Below are 25,529 nucleotides of genomic sequence, written 5' to 3' on the forward strand. Positions count from 1 at the left end.
TCACCATGAGTTCAAGACCAGTCTTGGCTATATAACAAGATCCTCTCACCAAAAAGAAACAAAAGGGAAGGGGAACATTCTCTCTGTGGCTGACTGACCCTCCTCTGCCTGGAAAACCTCACCACAGGTGTAGTAAGTGGCCTCAAGGGACAGGAAGAACAGGTAATGCCAAGGGCCCATTGGTCACAGGAAGAATATTAATTAGCCTTCGGGTGGAGGTGACAGAGGAGGTGGGAATAAGGCCAGACACCCTGAGCTATTGTAGGCTGGAAGAGCTCTTCCCATCTGGAGGCAGGCACAGGCCTTAATCCTAACACTCAGGAGGGAGAGGCAGGTAGATATCCTTGGATTCCAGGGCACCCTGGTCTATATAAGATCCTGTCTCAAAAAACAAACAAGCAAAAAAACAAAAAAACAAAAGACAAAGACAAAACAATCAACCCAGGCTGTTCCCAGGCTGTTCCCAGGCTGTTCCCAGGCTGTTCCCAGGCTTGTGGTCCTCTTCTTGTCCTGTATGTTTGCAACAGAATCCTGCTATACAACCAAGACTAGTCTCAAACTGAAGACAATCCTCTTGTCTCAGCTTCTTTTCTTTCCCCTCTTGGAGGAGGCTGCCCTTCCTGACTTCCCTGAACTGAACTTCCTTTGCTAGGATTCCTAAGGAGGAGAGGAAGCACTGCCTCAGGGCAGATAGATTAGCAGAGGGGTAGACTTGTCCAGAGCTGGGTTAGATCACTGTGCTGAGGTTGCCCAGCACCCTGGCCTACTACCTCAGCCGACTACCTGGGTCTGAAGTCATGGTCAGTCTACAAATGCTTGGTTGGGTTCACTTGATATTTACTTAAGAAGCCAGGAGGAGGGGGGAGATTGAAAATAAAAACCTTGAGAACACAGTGGTGCAATCCCAGCTACTCCTAGACTCTGAGGCAGGAGAGTTCAAGACCAACGTGAGCTGCAGAGCAAATTCAAGGCTTATCTGGACAACTTGGTAAGTTTCTATCTATCTCAAAATGAAAAGGCTTTAAAATTTAAAAGGAAAGTTGAAGGTCGTGGATACAGCTCAGTTGCCTAGAATGTACCCAGGCCTGGGTTCAAATCCTAGCCACATTAACCTGTCATAGTGGTACAGCCTGCATTGTAGCACCCGGGAAGCAGAGACAGGACAAACTTCATCTGTAGCTGGGTTGTGAGCTGGAGGCCAGCCTAGGGTACATGAGAACCTGTTGGTTTTGCTTTTTAAAAGGTGGTGGTTATTACAGAAACTCTTACCTGGCCAAAGTGCCAAGACTGACAGAGGTGGGCTGCTCTAAAGAGGACATCTTTATCACCCTCTCCAAGCCTCAGGGAGCACAGAGAAGAGTGGGCAGAGAGAACCAAGAACCAGAGGCTGGAGAGATGGTTCAACAGTTCACAACACTGCTGCAGCTCTTCCCGAGGCTCTGACTTCCGGTTCCTGCACCCACACTGGGCAGATCACAACTACCTGATCTCCAGTCCCACAAGATCCAACATCTGTGTTGGATCCTCCTTAGGCCCCCATACCCATATGGGTATGTATATATGAACGTAATTTTTTTTTAGATCTCTCTTAAAGATAAAATAAATGAGCACTTGCCTATGCTGAGACCCTTGGTTCAGTCATCCCTAAACTAGAAAAATAAAACCTGAAAATGCTTAACAGTTACTTTGCCACATATACTCGTCTGCGTGTGCATCTAGTGTGCACACAGAATAAGCTGGCCTATGCCGTCTCACACTGCCTGGTACTGTTGGAGCTCAAGCCACAGGAGTGTTGGAAAGCCGACCCAAAGGCTCAGCTTTCACTCAGATCCACCCACAAAACCCCCCTGGAGGGTTTCTGCCTGTGCTTTTACCCACAGTCTTGTTTAAATATCAAAAAAGAGACAAATTACTCACCTCTCAGAAATTGGAATTTTATAAAAAGGCATTTTTCTTTTATATCCATAAAATGATATAATTTTTGCAATTATAGAAATGTCATAAATTATACAGAATGTTCCTTAATTACAGCTCAATGCAATGTGGTACTTTCCTCCCTCCTTAAAAAATGAGAGAGAACAAAAAATAATATATATATAGCTATATATATATATATATGTATTTATATAATATAGACAAACCAAATACAAAAAAAAAATCATTTCCTCTTTGGTATAAAAATCAGACTTTCCTTTTAAGAGACACACAAACAGACATGATACTGGGCTTGTAAACTGTGTGGCCAAAAGGGATTTCCCAGTCTTGTCTTCCCTTCCTTCCTGCCTTCCTGCACCCCACTTCCCTGTAGCCTTCCTCCAGCTCCTTTGGGGCAACTGCATGGAACATCTGGATTCTTGTGTCCCCCACTCCCAGCTCCACATCAGCCCTCCTCCCTTACTCTGCTGCTAGCAAACAAAGGAAGAGATTCTTCTGGAAGTGACAGGTAGCAACTATACCTCAATATGTATCTGACTTGGAGAGCTGGGCTGTGAAAGGGGTCCAAAGATGTTCTGTCCAGATGGAGCAAGTGTTCTCAGGGCTGAACGGGTTTAATCTACCTCCTACCACTCTTGCTGGAGGCTGAGCCAGAGGACAGAGCCCTAGGTTACAGGGCCAAAGCAGCAGAGGTCAGCTTCCCTTTTCAGTTGCCCTTCAGGGTTAGGTAGAAAAAGCACCGGATAAGGAGGGGTAGGAAGGAAGGAAGTTGGAAGTGAGTACACTAAGGAATTGGGGACTCAATTTAGAATCCAAAAACCCTATTTGCCATCTCAGGACGACACTTCATATCAGCTACAGCTCACTGAGAATGATGGAGCCATTATCTGGGCTCTAGTCCAGCACTAGCAGGACTTAGGAGATCCAAGAACCCGTATGTGTGCCCTGGGGAGGCCACAGCACAGGTGAGGAAGGACTATACTTCTTTCCATTCCCCCAACATTCTCTTGCTGACAGTTCATCCCTATCTGGTAGCTCCTGTATCCCATTAGGACACTGGCACCCTAAAGGTGAGGTGTGGCCCCTCCCAAGCTATCCCCCAGGTAGGGCATCCCAGTGTGTGCCAGTCTCCTCTTCCCAGGAGTTAAGACACTAACCACAACATAAAGTCACACGAAGGCCTCCTCCACTTACCAAATAAGAAAGACAAAACCAAACAACACAAACATAAACCAAGAGGACACACGATGATATGAGGGGCGTGGAGCCCCAGCAGGTCTCTGGCTTCCCGGCATGATACATTCTTGTGTAATTCAGGAACAAGGGCGCAAAGGCCCCTCTGGGGAATAGGAGTAAAAAAATATGGAGATTGTAGTCTCCCTGTGGACTCCAGGTAGGACAGGGGTGGACCCAATCTCACAGTTCTTTTTTCATGTTTTTTTGGTTCCACACCTTGTCCCTCACTGTGGCCCCACCCAAGGCCCGAACCAGCGCTGCCCCTGGGGCCCACTCCCTCCACTTCTACAAACTGGTGAGACCTGCAGAGCAGGCCACCAGGCAGAGGAGGCAGGCTGCATGGAGGACCAGCAGTTTCCAGACACTGGCCCTGTGAGCTCTGGTCCCTGACGCAGGGGGTCTCAGCCCAAGTCTTCAGCCCTTGAGGGGCTTCTCAGCTCCGCCACTTGGGCTGTTGGCACTGTCACTTTTCTTCCTGCGCAGGCTCTCGATCCAGCTGGAGCTGGAGCGTGTGCTGAAGCTGGAGAGGGCCAGGGAGCTGAGGCGCATGTTCTTGCCAGACATAATGAGCTCCCCAAAACCTTCCTGGTGCGAGAAGGCATAGCCAGAGCGCCGCGAGCCTGTGCGGCCCACTCGCCGCATGCAGCGGTGCTGCGCCTTCTGCTTCTTCCTGACCAGCTGGGTATAGCGGACCTGAGGAGGGCATAGTGAAGGGGAGTCCTTCAGTATCCACTCACGACATCAGGCACCACCATGGTGCAGGGACCCAGAGCACCACGGCAGATGAGCACAGGAACTTCTGTAGCCAGGTGCGGCATGAGCCCCCAGAGTCCCGCAGCCCAGACACAGCTCTACAGCACCCAAGCACAAGAGGCTTTTCCTGTCACACTGCAGCTGCCCCCCAAGGCCTATGGCCAGCACTGCCAGGCTTCTCACCGTGTCAGAGAGATCTGGCTTCAGGCTAAGCCTGAGGAAACGGAAGGCAACCACAGGCATGATGCAGACAGCGGTGGTGAGCACAATGGTGAGCCACACGGTGGGCTGGGCCAGGGTGTTCTGGGCATTCCCTGAGAGACAGGAGTCAGGAAGTTGACAGAGGGAATCTTCTCACTTCCCCGTTGCTATTTCTGATGGTTCCATGGCCTCAAACTCAAAACCCAAGCACCTTCAACTTCTTTCTGTCTGTCTGCCACCCAAATGCTAATCTCCAAATCTGACTCTGGTCTCCAACTCTCTCCTAAAACTCCAGTCCTGTTTCTTTAACCACCTCAGTCAAGGAATCTCAGGCTAAAATGGCCCATGTGACGGACTGTCTCCTCGTCCCCAAACCTGCTCAGTGCCTTTTCCAGGTAGGGAAGCCCTATAGTAGCACTCGCTAGGATAAAACAGAAAGGCCCTTCTCCTTTCTCTCTTCAAACTGAATCTAGTCTGCTGGCTCCATTTTCTAAATATTTAAAGAATTCCAAGAGCCCATAGTTCAACTTCGATTCCTGTCAGAGGCACTAGCCATTCCGTGTTTACTTGTGCCTTTCTACTTTATTATCCAAATACAGTAACACTGGCCCTTTAAAATAGGAATTGTTTTACACTTCCTGCTCAAACCGTCCAATGGAAGCGAGGCCTTCTGTGCACGGTAGACAAGCATACTGCTCAGTTATACCCCAAACCCACACTCTCTTTTCTACACACACACACACACACACCCCACACACACACACTCCTTTTTGAGGCAGGCTCTCATGTAGTTCAGGCTATTCTGAACTTGTTATGCATCAGAGAAGGACCTTGGCCCTCCCGCCTCCACTCTCGAGTGCTAGGATGAGAGGCACTTGTCAGCCTGTTTTTTCCAAAGCAATCTTATGAAAATAAAACAGGTAACAAACAAAAAGAAAACAACCTTTGATGCCACCTGTCTCCTTTCTGTAAGTAAATGAAGACTTCTGGCAAGGCAAAGCAAGGCACACTTGGTAGCCTGACATTCAGAGACCTCTCTCTTTCCCCCCGTTTCCCCAGGCCTCCTGCCCAACACTAGCTCTCCAAGAGCCAAGTGGTACCTTCACATTCCTGGCTCCGCTCACAAACAGCAGTCTCCTCTACAAGACTATCCCTGGCCACACTCACTGGCACACTGCTGACCATGAAGCCTGCCATCCCTGACCTCCCTGGAGCTCTGACGTTGCACAGCCAGGCAGGGCCTGGGTCAACCACCTCTTCATATTGCACTGTACCTTGCAAGGTACCTGGCATGCAAAGTATTGTTAAGTGCTAGCTGTCTACCCTATGTCCCCAGAACAGATACGAATCACCAGTGATTAAGAGGATGCCACGGGTACTCACCCACAAACCGGAACTGGTTTGGAAACATGTCAAAGAGCCCATTGCTGTGCATGGCAAAGAGGATGGCAAAGTAGACCGCGAGGCTGCCCCAGATGAAGAAGTGGTTGATGGCTGTCCAATAGCCTGTATCCAGCCCAATCTGCAAAAAGTAGTTATCCAAGGTGGGAGTACCCCAAGATCCCACCCCACCACAGAAACAAAGACATGATGCTGAGGCAGCTCCCTCCTTCCTGAGGGATAGCCTCATACCTGCACACTGACCACAATGACCAATGATGTGGCCACAGTGACTGCGAAGGACTGGTAGTCTGCCAGCTGGGTGCCATCGTCCCGAGTGGCCTCCGCAAACACTCCATAGGGAATGAAGAACATGAGCACAGAGGTATAGATGCCCTGGGCAATGCAGATGAAGAACTCTCGCTTGTTGAAGAGGAGGTTCAGTTGGCCTGGCTCATACAGTTTAGGGTACTCCATGCTTCGCTGCTCCGGGACATCCTGTGAAGGAAGAGCCCCAGAAGCTGTCACAGATGCTCACCAGTCCCCCTTCCTAAAATCTTAGGTAACAGATGCAGGCTCAAGCTATATTCTCCCCATCTATCTGTGTTCAGCAACAAAGGGAAATTACAGGTTCCAGAGCCAAGATGGAAAGAATCCTACTCCCTCCCCAACTGGAAGTGTCCACAGGCATCAGGGCACTGCCCCGCACCAGCTGTATCAGACAACCTTTCACAGGAGGATTCTCCCCTTCCAGCTCAGCCCTGACCACCCCCATACCTGATCAAAGACCCCCATAGCCAGGACTGGGAGGGAGGTGTACACGATGTTGTACAAGGTGATGAAGTACTGGTCATAAACGGTCTGGAAGAGAGTGGGGCAGGAGAGTGAGCGACAGCCTTCTCAGGAACAGAAAGGCTTCACACCACCAAGCAGCCCCACCAACTTCCCTCAGGGTCCTAGGATCTCCACTCTCCCAAGAAAGGTTGTTTATCTGAGACAGGGTTTCCTATGTAGTTCAGGTTGATCTGGAATTCACTATGCAGCCAAGCTGACCTCAAATTTTCAATGCCCTGTCTCTATCTCCTTGAGTGTTGGGATGAGTGTGCACCACCATTCCCAGATTCAGAGTCAAAGCCAAGAGGTGCTACACAGGAGATAACAGGTCACCCTGTGTTACATTACAATAAACCACGCCCAACCCCTCCAAAAAAAAAGAAAAGAAAGGGAAAAAGAAATACCAACCTTTACTAAATACTAAACAATGAGACTGATGAATTAAAAGCACAGACTTAAGGTCTGCTGTTAGGTATTTATTTACTCCTCACATGGATGAGAGAGATGTGAGGCTGTGCCTGTTTGAGGGGGCATGCATGTGCTATGCTGTGCACCAAGATCAAAGAACAGCAATTGTGTGTCGGTTCTCAGCTTCCTACCTTGTTTGAGACATAGTCTCTGCCACTGTGTAAGCCAGGCTAGCTAGCCCACAAGCTTCTAGAATCTCCCATCTCCATCTCCCACCGCTGCTCTTCTACATGGATTCTGGCGATCTGAATTCAAGTTTTCAAGACTGCACTAGCACTGGCCTCTCTCCACCCTCCTTCACAGAGTTTCCACACATGCAGTACAGAGGTCTAGAAGCATTTGCTACCTGGGCTGAGAAACCGCAGAAGAAGCCAAACCAGAAGTGGACCATGGTGAATGCAAAGTTCTTGTAGAAGAAATAGCAGAGGAACTTGCACATGCGCAGGTAGGACCAGCGCCCATGCACCAGCAGGAGGCGTTGCAGGAACTTGAACTGTGAAAAGGAATAATCGGAAGCCAGGACAGCCTGGATCCCTTCCTGCCCACTGATGCCCACACCAATGTGAGCAGCTGCAGAGACAAAAGATGACAGGAAGGTGACCTTACACTTCAGATGCCATCGGTTACAGCCCTGTCCCTCATTCCTCCCACCCAGCTATAGCCCCGCCTCCCACTCCTCCCACCCAGTTACAGCTGGCACTCCTCACCCCTCCCACCTAGCTACAGCCCTGCCCTTTATCCCTCCCACCTAGTTACAGCCCCACTCCTCACTCCTCCCTGGTCCTTACAGAGTCCAGCCAAGCCCACACTACTCACTTTTAATCATGCTGACATCATTGGCCCCATCCCCAATGGCAAGTGTCACTGCCTTCTTGTACTTCTTAACCAGTTCCACCACTTGTGCCTTCTGCAAAGGTGTCACCCGGCAGCAGATGACAGCTTTGCAGGCACATGCTGTCTCCAGAAACTCTAGCTCCATATCAGCCTCCAACGCATGGGCCTGAAACAGAGAGACAGTGTCACAGTCTCCCCAGGGGACACCGAAGCTCTTCTGATTCCCTGATGATCACAACTCCTCCCTCTCTCAAGTCAAGGGAAGTTGAGAGCAAGATAGGATCTCAGGGCCATACTGAGAGAAAGCGTAACTGGTATGCATAGCCCTCTCTGCCAAGATGGAACAGAGGAGCTATGGGCAAGAACTCAACAAGGTCTGAGCATTGTTCTGCCTGCAAGCCTGCTCCAAGTTAAAGATGGCAAGCGTTACCAGGCTGTGCCCGTTGATGACTAAGGCGTACTCCCCAGCCACAGCCTCCAGGACAGAAGTGAGCTTTGAAGAAGAAAGGTTCCCCTGGTAGGTGAAGCCGTTGCCCACAGCGTGGGAGGAATCTACCATCTTCTTCCGGGCTTTCCTGTAAGGGCAGAGAAGAAGCTGTGATGGGGACTCCAGGACAACGGCAGAGAGGAAAAGTCAAGCCAGCTGGGCCTGGGCATGTTCAGGGCAGCTGCATCCCTAGCCTCTGCTTACCTGAGCTCCTCTCGCACTTCCAGGACAGTGTGGCCTGTGACTATGAACAGCTCTGCCATGTCATCGGTCAGCATCTTACAGGAGTAGCCAATGTTCACTGCTGTCTCTGCCAAGACAGGACAAAGGTGCTGCAGGCCAGCCTCCACCAGCTCAGCACGCCTTCCCAGCTGGTGGCCCAGCTCCACACAAGGGTTTTGACCAGTGTGTCAATCTGCCACCAGTTCTGCCGCTAGGCACTCTCACCTTGCTTATCTCCAGTCAGCACCCAAATCTTGATATTGGCCAGAGTCAAGAGGGCAATGGTCTCTGGAACTCCCTGCTGGAGCTTGTCCTCAATGGCCGTGGCACCCAGCAGCTGAAAAGACCACAAAGGCCTCTGAGGAGAGCTGTGCGCTCTACAACACCTATTCCCCCTCAGTCTGTCCTGCCCGGGCCATACCATCATGTCACTCTCAACCTCTTCATAGATGCTGGCTAGCCTGTCCTCTCGGCTGTCTTGGGCCAGGCTAGCCTGTAGGCGTCTCCTGGCCCATTCCTCATAGTATTCCTCATCCAGGTCTTTGTAGGCCAACACCAGGGTCCTCAGCCCATCCCCGGCATACTCCTGGAGAAAGAGTTGGAAAAGTCAAATGAAAAGAATTCTAGAAAACACAGCATGAGAACTGCAATTCAAATCTGAACAGACAGCTGAGATAATCTTTGGTTGGATTTTTAAAAATGTTTAACAGTATTTTGTTATTTGAGTCTGTGCATCATGGCACATATGCAATGGTCACAGGAAGTTGGCTATCTCCTCCTACTATATGGGCTCTGGAATCAAACTCATGCCATTATAATTGGCCTCAGTCTTAGTGCTTTCATGTGATGAGCCATTCCAATGACCCTCCTGGTTGATTTGCTCAGACAAGGTCTCATGTAGCCCAGGCTAGCCCCAAATTCCTAATCCTTCTGGTTCTGTGTACTAAATACTGAGATCATAAGCATAATGTAATACCAGGCCTGGTTGATTTAAACATTCTCACCTCAGGAAAAAAAGAAACTATAAAGAGACCTTAAATGTATTCAGTATCTATCAAGATCTTAAATGTATTCAATAAAACAAAGCAAAACCCTACCAAAAATAAGGACACCATGGGCTGGTGAGATGGCTCAGCAAGTGAGAGTGCTTGCCACCAAGGCTGAAGATCTGAGCTTACTCCCAGAGCCCACAAGGTAGAAAGATAGTACCCATTCTCTGACCTCCATATGCACACCATAATGTGAATGTAAACACATATATATATCAACTACAAAATATATATACACATACATAAACACAAGTGTACACACACACATACACATACACACACACACACACACACACACTTTTATCTTTAAAAAGACTACATGGGGCTGGAGAGATGGCTCAGCTGTTAAGAGCACTGGCTGCTCTTCCAGAGGACCTGGGTTTAATTCCCAGCATCCACATGGCAGCTCACAGCTGTCTGTAGCTCCAGTTCTGGGGATCTGACATAGTCACACAGATGTGAGTGCACACAAAACACCAATGCACATAAAATAAAAATAAATAAATAAATAAATAAGGAAAAAGAGGACAGCATGCCCTTGCCACCTCACAAGGCTGAGCCATGCAGAAGCCCCAGGCCATCACACCTACATTCAGGTGGTCAGTGGTACTGTTGAGCAGCTCCTGGGTAGAAGGGTGGAGCCTGTCCAGCAGGATTGTGTCAGCCCCTTTGCAGTAAAGTCGTATCTTCCCCTCTGGATTCCGAACTGTGAGTGACACAAGGGAGAAAGGTGCCAGAAAATTTCAGACAGAATCCAAACTAAATAATTCAACGAGAGTCCCCTACTCAGGCTTATCTGCTGTCCCAAGTCTCCTCAGCATCCTGGGATTGGCCTCACCTATGACTGACATCCGCTTGCGAATGTTGTTAAAGTCCAAGATGGCCAGCAGCTGGTAGGTGATGGCTGCACCGAGCTCATGGACAGTGATTGTTTTAGGGGTACGAGAGCGGAACACAAAACCAAAATTCCTGGCTGCAGTGACCAGAGCCCCCTCATCCGGAGACTGAGCTTTGTAGTACAGCTCTCCTGGTGGGGAAAAGGAGCACGTGCAGTAAGTGCCACCATCCCAGCCACGGCCTTGTCCAGGAAGCCCCAGCACAGCAGCAAGGCAGAGCAGCAGCACCCAGGAGCATGAACTGGACTGGGCTAGAGACTGAGCCAGCTTCTTGGCTCACCTTCGTTCTTTTCTTCTGACATGACAGTGTGACACAAGGAGAGGAGACGGAAGAACTCATGTGTGTGTGGGTCCCCCATCTTGACAGCCTCCAAAAGGCTTGAGTCCCAAAACAAGAATTTCTTGTCAGCCAGAGGATTAAAGGAGAAGTCAACAGGCTCTGGTCTCTGGAACACACAAGAAGACTCTGAGCTACCAGGCCACACCGGAGGAAACGAACTCTCCCATCTCCTTCCTCTCAGTAAGAGCCCTGGCCACTTTGGGCCTCAGAAGTCTAGCTGGGCTATTTTTTATTTTTATTTTTCCCTTTTTCTTTGAAACAGGGTGTTAACGTATGGCCTAGAATGACCTGAAATCCTCTACATAAACCAGGCTTGCTTCTACCTTGTGATGCTATCTCAGCCTCCCAAGTGCTGAGACTACACCACGTCTCACCCAGCATCCCCAACCCACCACTAGTGCGCCTTCACACATCCACTTCTCCGAGATCTTCCACTTCCGCTGAGATAATACACTGTTCCCATCTACACCAGCTGTGGCTGGCCAGGTGCCCAGACTGTATCTAACTGGCATAAAGAATATTCATGGAGGTTGGATCTTACCTCTCCCAATTCAGCTTTGTGTCCCAAAACATCAAACACGTCACCTACATATATACAAACAGAAGGAAAAGCAGCATCAGTCCTGGGACTCTCCAGAGTATCACGAAAAGCCTCTAGTGTAGACCCCATGGGTATATGGGACCCCTAGGCCTACCCATCCTGTAATGCTACCCACACTGATCCTGTAGGTACTCAGGCTCCAGGAACCTGGCCACAGGGTCACAGTGCCCACTGCTCACCTCCCGGTAGCACTCCCCACAAGGGCGGCTCTGATTCTCTGCCTGCCTCCACCAACACTCCAGGCCTGCTGGCATGCCTGGCACCTTCCAGGCCCAGAAAGCAGATAAAGCCTTACACCCTGGCCATGAAGTCTATGTTCATACAAAAAACAGTTACTGACTTTGGGGCCTCGCACCTGCACACACCTGGCCCCACACCATCCCGGCAGCCCAGCCTCAAGGCCACTATGACAGGGGCCACTCCAGGCAAGACTGCAGTTACATTCCTGACTCACAGGGGCCCCTTGAAGCAACAAGGAAAGCTGCACTTCATGGAGCAAAGTCCTCCTTGGCCAGCATGCCCAGAGGCTGGTGTCTTAGGGCTCCCTTCAAATAACCAAGGTATTTCCCTGGTGCAAGAGCTGAGTTGAGAGCAGGGGCTTCCAGAGAGAACAAAGAACACATCCTCAGTACAATTCCCAGCACAGGACGCAGGACACCCTTTCATGGTTCCCCATACCCAACAGGAAAAAAGTAAAACCCCGTGTCAGCACAACTAAGGGAGCCCTAGTTCCACTGTCTTCCGAGGCAAGATGTAGGCCCTAGCCCTCAGCACTGAGCCTTACCATAGCTACGGCCGTTGATGGAGCATTTGTTGAACACCATGATGTTCTGGGTAAGGGTGCCTGTCTTATCAGAGAAGATGTACTCCACCTGGCCCAGCTCCTCGTTCAGAGTGGTGGTACGGGCCTCTGCAGGTGTCCGCTTCTTCATGCAGAACATCTTCTTGTCCCAGTTGATGAAGTAGCTGTGGCCCAAACGGATGACTTCCACACTGCATTGGGGACAGGAGGTAAGGCCTGGGAAGCAGGGAGGTAAGGAAATATCCCACCCACACAGGCCTTGGCTGCAGGCACTGGGCCTGGGGAGAAACAGGAATGGAGAAGACACCTGGGCACAGGAACCTGGATGGGAAGGGGCAGGGAAGCCTGCAGGTGGAGCTGTTCATGTACCCCTGACACAGGAACTCCCTACCCGACCCTCCTGACGCTCTCCACACAGAAAGGTGCAAAGGCTCTGGGCAGGCAGGACAGACGGCACAGGCAGAGAAGGAAGAGGGACTGCACACGGGCACTTGGCCAGTTCTTACCTCAGGACTAAATACAGAAACCATGCAGAGAAAAATAAGAGAAAATGCGAGAGGAGGGGAGAGAAAAGAGAGAAATAATGAGGGTGCTGTGCGTGCTGTGGCAACAGAGCCAGCTCCAAGAGGTCACGCTGGGGAAAGCCCAAGGCGCTCCCAGGCCTTACCATTCCTCACTGCCCAGCACAGGCGAGGGCGTCACTCCCACACTGGGATACAGAGGCCAAGGGAACGTGGGAGTGACACCAGGTCACAAGGGCAAGGGACTTCCAGCTAATCATTACTTTTAGCATCAGGACTGTTAACATTCCCAGAAAAGAATCCTGTGTTTGGGTCCAGGACAGCCAAGCAGTAAGCCGCACATCTGGAACCCTGCTTCAACTTGGCTGCTATCAGGATCTTGTTATGAGGCAAAAAATGAGATGCCTAGGAATGTAGTCCTGGCCCTTCCCCAGGACGCTAATCAGCCCCACTCCTATCCTCCCCCAGACACAAATGCTGATGCGACATGCGACTCAGGAAAAGATTCTCTTAGACTGGTACCAAGAGCTCCAAGTCAACTCAGATACAAAGCAGGTTGAGCACAGCACTAACGTGGGAAAGCAAAACTAGGTCGGAAGCAGGAAAACATTTAAATAATAGCAAAGCAGCAAAGTGGCCATGACAGTGTTAGGTGCAGTACCCAATATGTGCAAAGGAATGTGCTGTTGCTGTTGTGGTTGGGTTGTTTTGTTTTGTTTTGGGGGGGCGCTTGTTTTAGAGCCAAGGCTGACCTCAAATTTATGGCTATCCTCCTTCTTCAGCCTTCCCATGTGCTGTAAATACCAGCATGAGGTACCAGACTGGACACAGTAATTTGACTTTTTATAAGTACTTTCCAATTCAGTGCCTTCTATGAAAACATCCTCATGAAGGAAAGGACACAGGGATCTTGTGAGAAGGGAAACAGGGCATGTGAGGCCCTACGTGACTGTGGGCTAGCCTGAGGTCACATGGCTGACAGAAGGCAGCAGTCAACCCAGGACTCCAACACTCTCCTTCCTGTTCTAGGAAAGCTGCACCCCACCCCACCCCCCATACACGCAGAAGCGCTTCACTTCTAGGATCTGGGCTAGCAAGGAGAGCTGAGTACAATCTCGGGCACTGTCATTAACTAAAGATGAAAGCCAGAAAGAGCTCTGAGCAACTGCAAAAGTACTTCCTTCAAAATACCACAGACTGAGTCTGGTGTGACGGTATAGACCTACAATTCCAGCACTAGAGAGGCTGAAGCAGGAGGATCACCAGTTCTAAACTGGCATGGGATAGACAGTGACTGATTCAAAAACAAAAAGTCACAGGCTCCCTTATCTCAAATGAAAGGCACTAAGTAGGAAAGATTCCTCTGGACTCTCTCTTCTCCCTCCCCCTGCCCCTCCTTCCCTCCCCTGATTCTGTCTTCTCCTTCCCCCACCCCTTCCTTCCTCCCTGTCCTCACTGGCCTCTGCTTGTTGACATTCTCCTTACTGCTAATGTCCTACACACGCTGCACACCACAGCTAGCCAACTGCTAAAGCGGTAAACTGTTCCTACAGGTCCACAAAGACCCAAGGCCCTTAACAACCCAGAGCAAGCTTCTGTTTCTAGATCTCTCCCACACAGCTCCTTGCTCATGGCTGAAGCTCCTAACTCCTACACCATCACAGCTTCTCCTCTGCCTGTCCCTGTTTCTGGCCTCTTCCTCTTCTTCCTCCTCCTCCTCTTCCTCTTCCTTCTCTTCCTCCTCTTCTTCCTCCTCCTTTTCTTCCTCTTCCTCCCCCAGCCCATCCCTTGACTGCCCTATGCCACTATCTCCTAATATAAGAAGTATTCCTGACTAACTGCTGGGAGAACTTGGTATCTATCACATGCTACCTCAGGGGCTAGCACTGGTTCTAGTCCCAGGTCAGCCAATCTGCTACTCTGAGGGCAAAGGCAACCTACACAACTCAATAGCCCACCTCAGCTTTCCACAGAAGATTCAAGGCAGAACAACTTGTGTTTTGTGACGTGTTTGGGGTTTTCTTCCTTTATCAGGCTTAAGCTTCAGAAGGGAAGAAGGTCAGTTCTTTGTTACCGTAGTACTTCTTGCACAGAACAGGCATGCAATAGAATAACATGTGGTGCTGACTAAATCACTATCATTTCTATCCCACTGTAATCCTGATGTCAGGAAGCTTAGGTAACATACAATGGTCACAGTATGGAATGGACTCCACATTCCTTCTTGAGGGTCTTGTCTTCCTGGGAAAGTGAGCAAGGAAGCAGAGGCTCACTGAAGAAAGCACATACCTGACATACAGTGAAATGGGCACAACGGTGTTGAGAATGATGATATAGGACCAGAAGGAGAGGAAGCCAGAGAAGAAGGCACTATCCACCGCCTCATCCCAGGGCAGGTACACCTGGAAGCGTGTCCCGACTTCGTGTTCCCAGATGGCATTACCGATGGCCAGGATCACCCCCATGCAAACCAGGAATCCAAAAATCTGAGGAAGAATGAAACATGCAGAAAAGGCCGGGGCTTGGAGAGCTCTCAAAGCCACGTGTACCCTAAGGAGGCCTACTGACATTCAGAGCCCACAAAAGCTCAAGGACTGTCATGCTTTTCTACTATAAGGGACCAGGACGGGCAGCAGGTGCTTGTCTACCACCATAGCATGGAGTCCCCTCTCTGAGCATGTTCTCATTCTATGACAAGCAGGCAGAAACACTAAGTAGCTCCCAATCTGGAACTTTCCAGAGTCCTCAAAGAATGTGACTGGGGTGAGCTACTTCTGACAGGATTAAGAAGACGCTTACTATAATTGACTAATCTGCCCATGCTAGCACACACAAGCCAACAGAATATATGTATTATATAGAATGCTTTTTCCCCCTTTTTGGGAATTACACCCAGAGCTCCATTCACACTAGGCAATCTACTAAGTTACATCCTAAGGCCTTCCTTCACTTTTTTGTTTTGAGACAAGGCTGGCTTCAAACCTGTGATAATCAACTTGCCTCAGCCTCCCCAATTTTGAGATTATAGGTGTGAGCCACCAGGCCTGGCTTGGGAGAATCTTGAGTCCAAGGCTACAGATCAAGACTTTATCTGAGCAAGAAAGAGGACAGGGAGGGAACAATGGAGACCACTGTTTGGTCTCCCAACAACTCTTCCGAAAACTGCCCCTGTGTTGAGGCTCAGAAAAGCAGGTGTCATCATGATCAGTGGCCACCAGGGGGCGAGAAGAGCCTCTGTGTGCAGAATTAACCCTACTTTAGCGACCGGTTTCTGCAAACCCTTTAAGGCTAAGGTGGAAAACTCAACAGTGACTGCCCTCAGGCCTCCCACAATGGCATGTTAGGGGCAGGCAACTAGCAGAAGGGGTACAAAAAGGGGTGGGAAAGCCCAACAAGGAAATCCAAGTCTAAGCAAACAGGAAAAGGACTCAAGAATTGCCAAAGTGAGCACAGAACTTTCCCCTTGGGATCCTTCATCCTTAGAAGTCGTAGAAAGACCCTGCTAAGCATCTTCCCCATGGAAAGTTTTCTTTTAACTCTGAATCCATCCTTATGAAGGTCTCCTTGTCCCTGGCAAAAGCTAACAGGTCACATGCATATTAAGATGCCATCATAACCGAGCCCACAGAAGGGGTAGTTTATTTTAGCTTTCTTTACGTTGTTGATTCATGAATGTCCCTAAGGCTTTTAAAAATAACATCTGCAAGTATGAAAGGAGTTTGAAGTGAACATGGCCCCTGAGCAGCCGCTCCTGAATGCTGCTTAGAGAAGAGCCAAGGGAGCAGAGGGCCTCGTCAGGGAAGGCTGCAGGGGCAGCCGGAAGCTTACCCAGAGTACCAGTGTATTCATCAGGCGGTCGATACTTGTTCTCTTGAACTTCGTCCTGCCACTGTTCTGCATCAGCTTAGTATCAGGACCTCGAAAATAATGGGAAGCCAAATAAACAAATCTGAGGGCCACTAGAACAGAAGCCCTAGGCAGGCAAGGCTGCGGCCAGGGACAGAGGTGCACGATCTCTGTGTTCTACCAGTCCCATCAGTTCTGCCCCATACCCTAAGGGATGCCAGGAAGCTCACCTGCAAAGATGACCAACCCGAAGCACCACTCAGTGTTTCTCAGCACACAACCGCGCAGCAGCATGTTCTGGTTGCTCAGGGGGAATTTGTTTTCCTTCCAGTACAGTGTCCCACTAAATTTGTCCAGCTTGTTGTTGGGTGGTTCGCAGATTACTTCGCCTGAATGGGAGACGAAGGTGCCGTCACTCAGGGTTCAATTACATCAAGAAACAGACAAGTAGTTAGAAGGCTGAGAGAGGCTTAGTGGTTCAGAGCACTTCCTGTTCTTCCAGGGAACCCGAGCTTGTTTCTCAGCATCCTTAAGTAGCTCACAACACCCTGTAACTCCAGATCCAGGGGATCTGATACTCTCTTCTGGCCTCTGCAGGCACCTGCACACATGTGACTCTTACACACACACACACACACACAAGTAAATTTTAAAGTAATAATACAATTTTTAAAATGTAAATATCCAGCTCAGTGGTCCACACCTTTAATCTCTTTTTTTTGTTTTGTTTGTTTGTTTGTTGTTTGTTGTTTTTAGTTTTTTTCGAGACAGGGTTTCTCTGTGTAGCCCTGGCTGTCCTGGAACTCACTCTGTAGACCAGGCTGGCCTCGAACTCAGAAATCTGCCTGCCTCTGCCTCCCAAGTGCTGGGATTAAAGGCGTGCGCCACCACCGCCCCGGCTAACCTTTAATCTCTTTACTGGGAAGGAAGAGGCAGGAAGATCTCGTGAGTTTGACAACAACCTAATCTACAGAGAATTCTAGGCTACAAGGCTCTATACTGAGACCCTGTGTTCAAAAAAAACAAAAAAGTTTTAAAATAGAAAAAGTAGTGCTGGGGGTGTTGAAGGTTGCTATAAGGATACTAAAGCCCTGGGTTCAATACTAACACCACATAAACTGGGTATAGCAGTGCCTGTCTGTCATCAAGAACTCTAGAGAGTGGGGAAAAGGGGTCAGGAGTTCAAGGTAATCCTCCACTACATAGAGGATATGTTGTTACCTAGTGGCATGACTGATATGAAGCACATATAGTCAAAGGGGATGTAGCTCAGTGGAAGAGCACTTGCCTGGGTCCTAGGTTCATCTCCAGCACCACACAAAAAAGTACATACATTTAAGACTCCAAAATCCCACTTGTGTGTGTGTGACATAGGTATGTGGGGCAAGAGGTCAACATGGGACATCTTCCTCTACTGCTCTTGACTCTTTTTTATTACACTTATTTGTATGTGTGCATATGTGTGCCAAGCACATATAGACACACATGTGCCAGGGTACACATGTGAAGGCACTCAACAACCACTGTTCCCTCCCTGTGAGTTCCAGGTCTGCAGTGAGAGACTAGGACACCGTGCAGAATCCAATGCTTTCTTTCTACCTCATGGGTCCCAGGATTTTAACTCAAGTAGTTAGGCAAATGCCCTTATCCACTGAGCCATCTAACCAGCCTCTACTTTTTTGTTTGGATAGAGTTCTCTCTTATTGAACCTGGAGCTATCCCATGGGCCAGCCTTGATGTCCAGCAAGCCCTAAGGTCCTCCTATATCAGACTCCTGGCAGTGGGATTGCGGGTGTGCTGGGCATTTGATCTTGGGTCCTCGAGCTTACTCAGTAAGGACTCTGACAACTGATCAATCTCCTCAGCTCCCAAAAATCACAATCTTGAGACTACATACATACAGACTGGTCACAACATTGTTTACTTAAGCATCACTGGAACAAAAGACTAAATGACCAAAGGGTGCCTGAACAGGGCCAATTTATGACACACCCAGCTACAAAAGAAGACAAGGCAAGTTCCTTTTGCGGTGATAAGATACTTATAATGGCTGGGTGTGGCAGCGCACCTGAAGTCCCAGTATTCAGGGGGCAGAGGCAGGCAGACCTCTATGAGTTTCAAGCATACCAGGTCTACACAGTGAGCCTATCACAAATAAATTAACAAAAAACTTACGATGTATTTAACAGGCAAAAGGGCTTCCTGTAGAGATTTTAGTAAGATCACACTTACTTAGGGTTATACATTTGTAGGTGAACTGTCAGCTAATTAATATGGTTACGTAAAGAGAACAAAACTGGAGAGGAAGAGAGAATACTGACTTCTCACACACAGAGACAGGATGATTTCCTATGAGGAACATAACCACTATTCTGAGCTGATACGCAAAAGGAACCATGCTGAATCTGTCAGCAGTGAGCTCACAGTCACAAAGCTCCCTTGAAATGACCTTCAATTCTAAAGCCAATGGTTACTACCTGGCATTCCAGACATACCCCCCCCAAAAAAATGGTCAGAGACTTGCACAATCACAAAGACTAGAAGCCAAAAGAAAAGATACAGTATAAACTCAAGCCCACCATCTTTACCCTAAGTTGTTCCAGGACTACTCACCATCAAACTTGGCCAGCTGACTGATGTCCCCAAGTTCTGAGGTGATTGGAATTGCCTGGCGCACTTTCATGTTAGTCTCTCTGGAAGAACAATCAATACCCTTGAGTCCTGCCTCTCCCACAGCAGTTGGAATCAATCCTTGGGCACTCGACCTCCAACAGCTTGGCCTAGCAAAAGTCTGTCGTATCTTTCTAACTCCTCAGATCTCAGACCTGGGAATCTCCTTCAAAAGAATCTTTTACCCCTAAAGATACAAGGAGAAAGCAGACAGCAAGCAGCCACTCACCCATCCAGTTCTGCGGTCTCTATGTAACACAGCCCGTGGGGTTCACTGCTGGAAAGGAGGAGAAGGTCCGCCTACACAGAAAGCCTGATGAGAACTCACAAGCACAAACCCCTGCTGTGGGAGGACTCGTGGGAAGGGGCTGGGGTGGGGGGCCTTAGGGGATCAGCCTCCAGTAAACACAGGTTTTCTTTTGTTCTGGGCTGTTCTGAGACAGAGCCTCTCTCCCACTACACAGTCCTCCTTGGTCTGAAATTCATTATGTAGCCCAAGCTGGCCTTGAATTCAGAGATCCACCTACCTCTGCCTCTGTTCTAGGATTAAAGATTAAAGGCCCATGCCATTATGGCTGGCAGAGAGATCTGTTCTGTTTGTTTTGAATTCAAAAAGTATGAAAAACTAGTCCCGTCTATGTTAACGTGACACAGGAGCCCACTGTCTCAGAATATCTCTTTCCACGATTCTACCAAAGAGGAAAAATAGCCCTGCAGACTGAAAAGGAACCTTGTCCCTTACCGCCACAAACTGGTTATTTTCTAGCTTGATAATATCACCAACGCATACATTCATCCATTGCTCTTGTTGGAGGCTGCGCAAAGAGAAGATAGTAGAGGCCATCAGTAGCTACAGAGGTTCCCATAGGGACCTCCTTCCTGCCCCGGCCCTGGTCTCCATTAGTCACTCACACTCCATTGATCAGCACCTGAGAATGACGGTTATTCACCTGGTTATCACTCTTGTGGCGGAACTGAAAGAGAACTAAGAAAAGTAAGACACCAGCTCTCCCCACACCTAGAACAACGAAGCATCCTGGGAACCCACTCTCCCTAATGCCCCTGCCTAACCCTCAGCCTAGGTACTATACATCTATCAGGACAATGGGGACCACCAAAGTCACCAAGGTCTTGTGCTGAATAAAAGTGGCTTTAGGGGTTGAGGGGATGAGAAGGGGAGGTGGCCAGAGAAAGCAGACGTGACAACTCACATAGTCATCGGTGGCATCTTTAACAGCTGTGATGGTGAGGACGAGAACCAAAGGCACAATGGTGGTGAACCAGGACAGGGACGAAATCTGGGGGATTAACTGAAAAGAGCAGAGGCATGCTTCTGAGGCTCCCGTCAGAGCTCCTCGCCCCTAAGTCCTTCCTCCTCTTTGGCTTTATTCAGCTTTGTGATATACAGAAGACATAAGAGAGGTCACTTACCTGCAGAATGAGAAGGAACAGGAAGTAGGTGTTGGCAACTTCCTGGAACTGCTCAAAGAGGTTGACAGGCAGGAAGGTGAGAATATTGTACTTGGAGGTCTTGATGCAGTTACTCTACGGCAACAAGCAGGAAATAATGAGGCACCTCACCCCAACCTGGAGCTGGAGCTGTCTCTGCCATCTCTATACTTCCCAAATCTTCTGTGCTCACAGCCCACCCCCTGCCAGCAACCACACAGTGGGACAGAGTGGAGGAGGATGGAAGAAAGTCTTCCCAAGACAATGTATTTGTCCTCTAGGTCCAAGGGTTTTGCTTAAGCGGCAGAAAGCCTGAAAATGTCAGCCTAGCAGCAGATGGAACGTTTCCTGCCTCCCCGAAGCACCCTTCCCAGCCTCAGCCTTGGATTTTCCAATCCTCTTCCCCTTCCGGCTCTGAAACAGGGAACACTTACCGCATACTGGAATTTCTCATTGTATTCACGGTCATTAGCCCGTGCCCTCCGCTCTTCTTCTGCAATAGAACGAGCTATAGTCAGGAGGAACAAACTAACTCGGGCCTACTCAACCTTGCTAAGGGTTCTGCTCAGCAACTGCTTCTTTCCCCAGGAGATAGCGCTGGTCTTATTAAACTCCGGGCTCTAGTCTATAGTTTGCCAACAGCTTAGGCCACATGGCTCTGCACACTACTCCCCTACTTCCCTCTGAGATAAAGTCTCACTGTGTGGGATTCCGTTCTCTTCACCCTTCCAAGTGCTGTGCCACCACTCCTTGGCGTACACTCATAGCACAGGACAAGTCCTCTGTTCCCAACTATCACCCATCAAGGTCATCCGCTGGGAGCTCTCTGTCCCTCCCCCTACCTCTGGCATCCCCAGATCCTTTGCTTTTGTTGTTAGCACATCCATTATCATAACCGAGCAGTAGCTGAAGATACAAAGCTTCCTTCCTTGTGGAGAGCACTGCAAACCTACTCACAGCCCTCTTCTCACAGTAATCTCAGGGAGGGGCTTGGTGGGTGGTGCCAGGACAGAGGGTCACAGTGCCCTAAAAGCACTCTGCTGCAGCATCCCAGGCCCTCGTGCAGTATCTCTAAAGGAGCCTCTTGTCACATGTCACCAGAAGCAGCTTCTGACTGGTGGACAATGACATCATCCTTTTGCAAAGCTCATCTTCAAGTGTGGGGGTGTGTATGTCACAGATGTGGGTCATGCAGACTGAGCAGAAATGGAGAGAAGATAAGATGTAACTGCAATCTTTTTCCTACCATTTACAAATATTTCCCCTAAAGGGAATGTCACTGTTAAAGACCCTTACTTAGCAGCACTCAATCTAAACCCTGCCGACTCCAAGCTGCAGGTGCCAATTCCAGCGCCAAGCAAGAATAAGAGGTGTCCTATGAAGGGTTTCCCCTCTCAGACTTAAAAGGAGTAGTAACTTGGTTACGCAGTAAGCACCTTACATCTGACAGAATTCCAGACCTCTTTCCCCAACAAGCACAATGCAGTAACAAACCTCAAGCCACAGAGTCCCCAGACAAATGAGCCATCTGACACCCAGAAACTTCCCTCAAAGGGTCCCCTTTCCTACTGAGACCCTAATCTCCAAGCACCATGCAAGGATAAAGGAGGATCCCAAAGAGTCCGCAAAGAGCGTGAGGAGGAAGGGAGGCTAAAGACAAGGGAATGCGGAGGTCAGAGGGGGTAAATTACAGATTTGTGAGAGCTGCCAGACTCTGCCTCCAGTTACCTGTCCCCCAAGAAGGCTTCTTCTGGCTCCAAGAGGGAGGCGCCCCGGCCCGGGCCCACTTCTCGGGCATCTCCTTGGGGACCGTCATGATCCCCTTTTAAAAGGCGCACTGACTGTCCTTGGCCTCAGCGGCGTCTATGAGGCGGCCCCCCGGGGAGGCGCAAGAGCTGCGGCCACGCAGAGGAGAGCCCCGGCCGCTGGGCGTGCGCGACACCCGCAGCCCAAGCCATCCTCACGGCCACCTGCGCCTGGGACTACCAGCTCTGCAGGAGCTCCGCTCCCCGAACCTCAGGACTAAGGCGAGCTCCGAGTGGCCCGGACCTGAAGCCCACGCCCCAGGCTCCGCCCCACCTGCTCCCACTGCAGAACCAAAGCCTGCCAGTGCCGCGTAGGCGAAAGCCAGCGCACAGCCCCGCCCCCTCCCCCAGCCAATGCCGGAGAGCCGACCGCCCGCGTTGTCCAGGACAACGGCTTTCATCCCACACACACACCCCTCCTTCCGCGGGAAACCGAGGAGGACTCCGGTGGGTAGGCAAAGGAGGCCAGAGCCCAAGAGCCCAGGCCAAAGCGTAGGAGCTACAAATGCTTTTGAGTTAAGAGGCTGGTGATTAACAGTCACCGCCCAAGGATGAAATGAAGAATTCGGTTTCTTAAACTACCCGCTCAGGACGCCTAAAGGCCTAATCCCCCTTTTCTCAGAACCATACTAGCTGTCCTTCTTCCCCTGGCTCCCTAAGTCATAATAACAGCCATTTCATCATGCCCCCAGAGACCCACTTCTTGCCTCTCTTACCTGGGGGGCGTTTTTTTGCACACAGTGCCATCTCACCCAGCAAGGTTCCAGCAATCCATGGGAGACCCTACAAAAAAAGCAACAGACACACGCGTTCGTGAATTCTTCATTGCCCACATCAGACCCCTTCTAGGATAGTTTTTATCCTCGCTCTGCCCTGCCCTCCCCACCACATCCAACTCCGCTAACACTCATCTTCCTGCACTGACATGAATACATGAAAGAAAAGGGACGTCTTCCCTCTGTCCTGGATAACATGAGGGGACTGAGAATTTACAGAAGCCAAAGACTACAAGGAAGGGCCTAGAAGAGCCCAGATATAACAAATGAGATGCAGCTCCCAAGGTATCCACCTGAGGAACAATGGATGTCCCATGTGCCCTCCTGGTGGCAATGAAAGCCGCCTGTACTAGAAAGCAGAATTTCCCCTTGTAGGTTGGGTGGAGATATATGAACCAGGAAACATCTGGCAAAGCATCTGGAAACTGGGTGCTCATGTCTCACCCTTCTAGAAAGCTCAGAATTTCCCCACCCTACTGTCATTACTGGGGCTTCCATTCTCACCTCCTCCCCAGAAGGGCTCTCATCAGAGGCATGGCCACCACTTCCTGCAGACAATCTTCAAACCACTTCCTCTCAATCTTGTCCAGCCACCCTCTGGGGCCATCAGAGAGGTCTTCCCAACCCTGCTAAGGGGTCACCTTTCTTTCTCACCCCAAGTCTAGTCCAGTCAGTATGACACTAAGAAAAGGCTCAAGAGAGCCTCTGCTTCCTTCCAACCTCCCGTGTACTTTCTCCTAAAAAGGTGTAAGTCCAGGCCACAGGAAACTCCTCTTCCTTTAGATGGAAAGCCTTCCCACTGCTTAGTTCCCTTGCCTCTAGCCTGTCAGTCCCAAGAGATACTAATTGCCTGTCTGCCCAATCTCTGTAATTACTGACTCTGGTCCTGGCCCAGTCATCCTCTCCAATTCTCCCTTCACTAACCCACACTCCCTCCTTGACCTCAGAGCAGACAGTCCTGAGGAGCATTAAGTCCTTTTCACTCCTGGCTCTCCACAACTGTGGCAAGCAACGGTGCTGCCCCCTCGGTTCAGGAGGAAAACCTCATGAACATTTTGGCAATGCCAAACCCTCTCCCAGGGCTCCAGCCAGGGTCTCCACCCAATCTAGAGCATGAATCATGGGAGGGTGGAGTGTGGAGACAGAGGTTAAAGGAGAGGACGCGGGGTGGGCATTACTCCTACCCAGCCCCACTCCAGTGGGAGGCTATCAAACATCGTTAGCCCTAAGATCTGGGTCTTCCTTCCTGGAAAGAGTTAACAGTGGAGCAAGCTGACCATCCAGCATCAAGTCTGGACACGGATTAGGAAAGTTCTTTTACCTCTAGGACCCTGGAGAGACTAAGAACAAGTTTGGCCCCAAATCACTGGTAACAAGGTCCCCCTTTCAGGATGTCCTGGTTTTCTAAACCGACTAGGCCCACCAGCCACGTCGCCTTGCCCCGTCACCCTACCCCAGCCCCCTCTGCAGCCACATCTGGGATAAAAATAGCTAGCCATGGGAAGGAGGCAACGCTCCACGAAGGAAAACGGCTCCTCCTCTGGGTCTGGCCTCCGCGTCTTTGCAACCAAGAGTCTTTTCAGGAGAAGCTAGCAGATCCGCGAGGCAGGAGAAAACAATAATACCCGGGGCCACCTTCCTTCCCTCTCCAAGGACAGGATCCAGGACCCACTACACAGCTCTGAGCTCCCAAAGCTAACACCCCTGGCACCCTTGGTTTTCCTGGGACACAGAGACATCTCCACCTTCTCGGGACAAGTCCTATCAGCCCCAAACTCCCTCTCCAGACATCTAAAGGCTGCGACCAGGGTTACTCCTCGCACCCCAACTCCTCACGCCCCTTCGAGGCCCATCTTCCCAGCTTGCGCACAGCTACCCGTTCTCTCCATCCTGGGGAACCCTTCTCTCCAGCCTCTTTCAGCCGCTCCCCGTGGCACCGCTGCCCGCGCCTCCCAGAGCCGTCTCTCCCGGTCCACACCCCCGGCCCCACGGCGGCGCCTCACCTTAGCGCTCCGCGCTCGGCGCTCCGCCCGGCGGCCCTGTCCGGCCCATGCCGGGGGGCTGGGGCGGGGGCGCTCGGCTCCGCTGCCCGCAGGCTCCCGCCCCTCCACAGCAGCCCGGCTCTCCTGCCCACCCCACCCCCGGGCCCCGGCCCGCTACTTTGTGTCAGTTTCGGCCGCGGGGCGGAAGTGACGGCTGCGGCCGCGGGCGGGGGGCGGGAGGGGCTTTGGGGAGGTAAGGGGCGCGGCGTGCGCCATCTTGGTGAGGAGAAGGGGGGGATCCAAAGCTCCAGTCCCGGACACGCAGACAATCGGCGAGTATGGAGGACCCTGGGATGCTGCTGCTTTATTTTGGAAGTCAGAAACCGAGCGAATGCTGCTTTCTCTGCTGGAAAACATCTTCGGGGAGGAGCCTGATGCGGGA

At 50.4% G+C, this 25,529-nt stretch overlaps 1 protein-coding gene across 4 annotated transcripts; it reads right to left on the reverse strand.

Moving 5' to 3' along the window:
- Positions 1 to 1,920: 1,920 nt before the first annotated feature.
- Positions 1,921 to 25,290, reverse strand: Atp8b2 (ATPase phospholipid transporting 8B2). Of its 4 annotated transcripts, none has more exons than XM_028753134.1 (28): positions 25,109 to 25,290; positions 23,046 to 23,112; positions 20,959 to 21,017; positions 20,507 to 20,620; positions 20,287 to 20,385; positions 19,988 to 20,049; positions 19,818 to 19,890; positions 19,305 to 19,375; positions 19,019 to 19,098; positions 16,636 to 16,794; positions 16,388 to 16,476; positions 14,849 to 15,045; positions 12,021 to 12,229; positions 11,177 to 11,220; positions 10,576 to 10,741; positions 10,238 to 10,426; positions 9,990 to 10,105; positions 8,772 to 8,936; positions 8,576 to 8,687; positions 8,333 to 8,438; positions 8,072 to 8,216; positions 7,624 to 7,807; positions 7,154 to 7,377; positions 6,283 to 6,366; positions 5,758 to 6,003; positions 5,509 to 5,647; positions 4,108 to 4,238; positions 1,921 to 3,864 (listed from the first exon to the last, which is right to left on the reverse strand). In XM_028753134.1, exons 2-28 carry the CDS (start codon positions 23,074 to 23,076, stop codon positions 3,586 to 3,588), a joined length of 3,573 nt encoding a protein of 1,190 aa, XP_028608967.1. In that variant the 5' UTR covers positions 23,077 to 23,112; positions 25,109 to 25,290; the 3' UTR covers positions 1,921 to 3,585. The 4 variants fall into 4 exon arrangements, with proteins under 4 accessions (XP_028608967.1, XP_028608966.1, XP_028608968.1 ...); XM_028753135.1 differs by lacking the exon at positions 25,109 to 25,290 and adding an exon at positions 24,982 to 25,024 and having other exon boundaries at positions 3,586 to 3,864; XM_028753136.1 differs by lacking the exon at positions 25,109 to 25,290 and adding an exon at positions 23,610 to 23,797 and having other exon boundaries at positions 3,586 to 3,864.
- Between the last annotated feature and the right edge of the window lie 239 nt (positions 25,291 to 25,529).

This window comes from Grammomys surdaster, unplaced genomic scaffold (genome assembly GCF_004785775.1).
Source record: "Grammomys surdaster isolate TR1022 unplaced genomic scaffold, NIH_TR_1.0 125946, whole genome shotgun sequence".
Lineage (NCBI taxonomy): Eukaryota > Metazoa > Chordata > Mammalia > Rodentia > Muridae > Grammomys > Grammomys surdaster.